This window comes from Thamnophis elegans, chromosome 10 (genome assembly GCF_009769535.1).
Source record: "Thamnophis elegans isolate rThaEle1 chromosome 10, rThaEle1.pri, whole genome shotgun sequence".
Taxonomy (NCBI): Eukaryota; Metazoa; Chordata; class Lepidosauria; order Squamata; family Colubridae; genus Thamnophis; species Thamnophis elegans.
This window is the reverse complement of record NC_045550.1, coordinates 33,151,977-33,157,976: the sequence shown is the minus strand read 5'-3', so window position 1 is coordinate 33,157,976 and position 6,000 is coordinate 33,151,977. Positions and strand designations below refer to the sequence as shown.

The following is a 6,000-nucleotide window of genomic DNA, read 5'->3' as shown; positions in this document are numbered from 1 at the left end:
AAGACAAATGTCATTCTGCAGTATTATCTTCTCTAAAAATCTCAAACTGCTCTGTTGGAATTGGATTGAGCTCTAATGACACTTAATGTGGACAAATTTTATTTGCATTGTTCTCCTACTAATTTATTAGCTCTTATCGATCTCACTAACTTGTATCAATGTTTTACTTAAAACATTTTACAGGGAAAGGCTTTTTCAAGTTTTATCTAGGCTGCTTTATAGCCATAATGGTACAGATATTTTTTCTTGTCTATTTTATGGCTGTTGCTATTTCAAAATGCAGAATAAGAAACAGCTGTATTAGTAGACGCTATGCCAATGAAATATTTGGGGGACTAAATGTTTACGGGTGATGCAGCTGAAATTAGCCTATTTTTCTGTGGGATTATGACTTGTGCTAGAATATGAACACATAAGACATATAAAAGTGACATGTTGTTAGTACATTTGTTCCAGGGACTTCCCTACTAATTTGAGTTGCATAGCACTAAATTAGCTGCGCAGAAAGTTGATGAATAGATAGTGCTGTTGTTCATGGATTTGCATTTACTATGCTGTTATGCTCCTGACTGACTGGTGAGAATATCTGTCCCCATTGGTCCCCCTCCAGAAGTTGGAAATTATAATTCTCAGAAAGTCAAGAATACTAGCCCCAATATAAAGTATCAGCTTGGAAGCAGCAGAACTAGAGCTTGCTTTGTAAAAGAATAATTGTCTGTATTCATGAAGTATCTTTATTAATCAAAGTTATGTAGCCACCCATTTCATGAGAAGTAACTCTGGGTACTGTACAATAATTAAACAAAAAACAATATAGGTAGTCCTCGACTTACAACCACAAGTGAGCCCAAACTTTCCATTGCTAAGCAAGAAACTTGTTAAATGGGTTTTGTCCCATTGTATAACCTTTCTTGCCACAGCTGTTAAGTGAATCACTGCAGTTGTTGTTAGTAACCTGGTTGGTAAGTGAATCTGGCTTCTGATTTTTGATCACGTGATCATGGGGATGCTGCCACAGTTGTAAACGTGGGAAACAGTCATAAGTCACTTTTTTCAGTGCTGTTGTAACTTCAGATGGTCACAAAACAAATGGTTGTAACTTGAGAATTATCGGTACATATATAAAAGCATTAAAAAAATATTTAAAAACCAACATTTGGAAATTAGAATTAAAATGTACAAATCCCAGGCAGAGAAGGATATCTTGCTGCTAGTCTCAAATACAAGCCACAAACTGAGACTTTCCTGGATATTGGTGTAAATTGTGGCTTCATCCTTTCTATCGGGTGGGTTTGCTGCCAACATTACTGCTGGTTCAGTGCGTGTGCAATTTTGCGCCCGCACTTTCACGCACGCCAGATGCTCGCTCTGCGCGCGTGCATATTTACCCATAAATGCAATTACAATTGTTCTGCGCATGCACAGAACTGAAAAACAAGATGGCAGCATCAGCCGCGCCATCCGGGGAACCGGTTCAGGGGCATGGCAGGCCTGGGTCGTTGTCGGTGCCAGCGACCCAGGCCGCCAAACCACTATCGGTTCAGTTGAACCGGTACGAACCGGTAGAAACTCACCATTGTTTTCTATGACATTCACTTTACTTTTTTATGGAGCGCCTCAGGGCTTTGCACTTTCTCCACTCTTTTTTAACATGTACATGAAGCTGCTGGGTTAGATCATCTGTTGACACGGGGAATGGTATCAGTAAGCTAGTGATACTTAAATGTACATCTCTTCTTTGACTTTACCAAGTGATTCACTCAGGTTCTTTCCCATTTCCTGGAGGCTCTAGGATTGAATGGGGGAGATGGGTGATGATATAAATCAAATAAATAAATACTTGGTAATTGAGTGTATCAGAACCTCTTGAGGGAGACCCTTTACTATAGAATAAAATGCTTTTTCTCCGATACAGTTACAAGATGTGGTGTAGTTTACTGCCAAAGGAGGTGGGATGGGGCTGGGGTGCATTCTGTTGTAAAATTCCTGTCAAAATCCCAGAGCAACATTTGTCTTAGTAGAAAACAAGAAAAAGGCTTCTGATAGGTCTGCACTTCTTGAGGAAGGTCATGTGGGTGTGTTGTCGATTGTAGTGAGTTGTAACAATCCCTTGCGCTTCCTTTCTCTCATCCTAACAGGACCTCACCCAGTAGAAGGATTTGAAATAGCCAAGGTGACTTCCACAACCATTACTGTGCAATGGGCTCTTCATAAAGTCAAACATGACACAGTCAGCAAGGTGCGCCTGTCCATACGGCAGCCAGAGGATGTAGAGGATCATGCTGTAGAATTAAACAATACTGTGACCAAATACACATTTCGGTAAGCAAGAAGAAGAAAAAATATTGGGATGGAAGAAGGGAGGTAGTGGTGAATAAATAAAAATAGTTCAGAGTGTTTTGGGTTTTTTGTAATTTAGCTAAACAGCTGGCCTGCTAGATCACCAAAGATTAGGCCAGGATAAATAATTTAGTGAGCAAAGCACTCGTAAAGATCCACTTCTCAAAGCCTCAGAATAGCCACTGGAAAATTGGCACAGCTACTTCAAAGGCCTTCTGAGTTTATTGGAGCATTACCAGACTATTTCCATAGGCCTAGCTGAGATTAGAGATTTAGCAGTTGTATTTCTTGCTTAGATATTTTTTATGAAGTTTAGGAACCTCAGTGTACAGATGCTTCATCAAGAAATTAGCTCTAAAATTAGCGCTTGAATCCATAATAAAGACGGGAAAGGGAAGACAAATCAACAAGGCTAAGTGGCAAAAAGAAAGGGAAAATTTATCCTATCTGAATCCACCTTTATTTATTTCCATTAAATTAAATATAAAAACTTCTCAAATTAGAAAGACAATTGAAGTATACATGTGGTAGAAAATTGAAACTGGCATTGATTCAAGTATTTATCTTCTATTGAACAGTTGTGTGCATATATCTGACTGGGTAGTAATTTCTGACTCATCAGTGGTCAATAAGAGACTGTGGGTTTTTTTTCTTCCAAAATCCTAACTCTTTAAGATTTATTCATCGTATCTAATCTTCCATAAGGGACCTTCAACCAGGACAGAAGTATCTTATCCATATGTGGACCTTGAGTGGCCTTAGTAGTGAAGATCATCCCACAGAGAGCTTTGCTACATCTCCTTCTTACGTTTGGACCCGTGAGTTTTAGTGAACATTTTCTGCTTGCTTTTTGCTTTGTCATTTTGTAATTCATAAACCAATTAAAACAACAGAACAAAACAGTGGTAAAAGTGTTCGTAGCCCTCTTGCTGATACCATAGCAGAGCATCTGACCAAACTTTGCACTGTTTATGATTTGAATGATCATTTTTTTGTACAGAAGGAAATAGATATTTTTTTCAACTCTAGTACATTTCTTTGTCTTGCTTTCACATATAAAAACTGAACAAACTTTTATCTTGTACTGTTTCTGCTCTTCATGGTCACACATAATTGTACAGAGAGAATGCTGCAATTTAATAGCTGGCATTAGCTTCAAAATACTGCTAAAGAGGAAATGCCCCCTAACTGTTGAAGCCACAATTTGAAAATCATTAAACTCTGCTCTTCATGCAACTTCCTCGAAAGAAAGAGTGTGGAAAGTAAAGGAGGGAATGACTTACCTTGCTTGTCAATGACGTACAGCTGGAATGAACATTTACCATTCAGTGTGCATGATTTCCTGCTTAATTTTACATGATATCATTAGTTTAGCTGATGCAGAAAGATGGTTTAAATATTAATTATTTCCATAATTTCCTCTGGAATAAGTTAAAAATCCATACTTTAAACTACTTTGCTCATTGTTCCTCCTCTATACTTCTTGTTATGAAGATCAGCACCCAAATAAGTGCAAAGTCTTCAAGGTGCAAGGTGTAACCCACGTTACACCTGTCCTCCGCGAGCTGTACTGGCTACCAATTGGTCTCCGGACGCAATTCAAGGTGTTGGTTATTACCTTTAAAGCCCTACATGACTTAGGGCCAGCGTATCTGCGAGACCGCCTACTGCCACATACCTCCCAACGGCTGGTAAGATCCCACAGATTGGGCCTCCTTCGGATGCCGTCAGCCACACAGTGTCGGCTGGCGGGCCCCCGGAGGAGAGCCTTCTCTGTGGTTGCTCCAACCCTTTGGAATCAGCTACCCACAGAGATCTGGACCTTACCCACTCTCAGGGCCTTCAGGAAAGCTGTTAAAACCTGGCTGTTCCAGCAGGCCTGCGGCTGTTGACCTTATTGTCAAGGTCCAGCGCTGATTAGAATGAATGCGTGTTGTGAATTTTAAACTATCCTTTCTTATTTTCCTTTTTTCTTTTCTTTCTTTTTGTAAGCCGCCCGGAGTCCTTCGGGATTGGGCGGCATATAAATTTAATTAATAATAATAATAATAATAATAATAATAATAATAATAATAATAATGGCACAAACCAGCAGTGGTAATTCCAGTGGTAATTGGCACACTGGGTGCTATTCCAAAAGCACTGGAATTACATCCACGTGGTGATACTGATAGACTATATCTGCCACGAAAATCAGGTGGCAGAGGATTATTACAAGTGAAGCAAACAGTTGAAGAAGAAAAACATGGACTGGCTGATTATTTAAAAGAAAGTCAAGAACATCTATTAATCGAAGTAAAGAACAAAAATCTACTGAAGGCCCAACAGACGAAACAAGAATACAGAAAAGATGTGATAAAATCAAGAATGGAGAGTTGGCAGAACAAAGCACTGCATGGCCAATTTCTGGAAAAAATAAAAGATAAAGTGGACAGTGAACAAACTTGGTTATGGTTAACAACAGGTACATTAAAGAAAGAAACAGAGTCACTAATCCTGGCTGCACAAGAACAAGCTATCCGCACAAATGCCATTAAGGCCAAAATCGAAAAATCCTCTGATGATGCCAAATGCAGACTTTGCAAAGAAGCTGATGAAACTGTTGATCACATACTCAGCTGCTGTAAAAAAATCACGCAGACTGATTATAAATTGCGGCACAATTCAGTAGCACAAATGATCCATTGGAATTTGTGCAAAAATTATAATATTAAAACAGCAACAAACTGGTGGGAACATCAGCCTGAAAAAGTCACCGAAAATCAGATGGTCAAGATCTTGTGGGATTTCCGTATACAAACCGACAAAATACTGGCGCATAATACACCAGACATCACACTGGTTGAGAAAAATAAGGTCACAATCATAGACATCGCAATACCAGGTGATAGCAGGGTCGCCGAGAAGGAACATGAAAAAATCGCAAGATACCAGGACTTAAAAATCGAAATTCAACGACTATGGCACAAACCAGCAGTGATAATTCCAGTGGTAATTGGCACACTGGGTGCTATTCCAAAAGCACTGGAATTACATTTAAAACAGTTAAAAATTGACAAAATCACCATCAGTCAAATGCAAAAAGCCGCACTGCTTGGATCTGCACGCATATTACGAAAATACGTTACGACGTCCTAGGCCCCTGGGTGGGGCCCGACCAGTAACCAATGCCAAATCCGGCGAAACAACTGGCCGCTGTGATACAATTGTATAATAATAATAATAATAATAATCTTTTAAAAAATGAAATTAGGCTACCAAACAGCCAAAGAAGCTGAAAATTTTTTCGCATTTACTATATATGGATGATTTGAAACTCTATGGAAAGTCAGAAATAGAAATCCAATCATTGACAAATACAGTCCGAATATTCAGCATCCATATTTCAATGCAGTTTGGCATGGAAAAATGCGCCACTGTATCCATAAAAAGAGGCAAAATCACTGCATGTGAGGGAATTGAAATGCCCAATGGCCAACTAATTAAATGCAACGAAAATGAAGCCTACAAATACTTAGGCATTCTGCAGTTGGATAATATCAAGCATGGAGAAGTAAAAACTATTGTCAGGCGAGAGTACACCAACAGAGTTAGGAAAATTTTGAAATCTAAATTGAATGGTGGAAATACAATCAAGGCCGTAAATACCTGGGCAATACC

At 39.1% G+C, this 6,000-nt stretch overlaps 1 protein-coding gene across 1 annotated transcript in view; it reads left to right on the top strand.

Moving 5' to 3' along the window:
* The window catches only part of SNED1 (sushi, nidogen and EGF like domains 1), a 77,263-nt gene that overhangs the window by 62,474 nt on the left and 8,789 nt on the right, over nt 1–6,000 (top strand). Inside the window, exons 23-24 of the mRNA XM_032225390.1 lie at nt 2,139–2,322; nt 3,046–3,158. Coding sequence (XP_032081281.1) covers nt 2,139–2,322; nt 3,046–3,158 — 297 coding nt within the window. The remainder of the gene's footprint in view (nt 1–2,138; nt 2,323–3,045; nt 3,159–6,000) is intronic.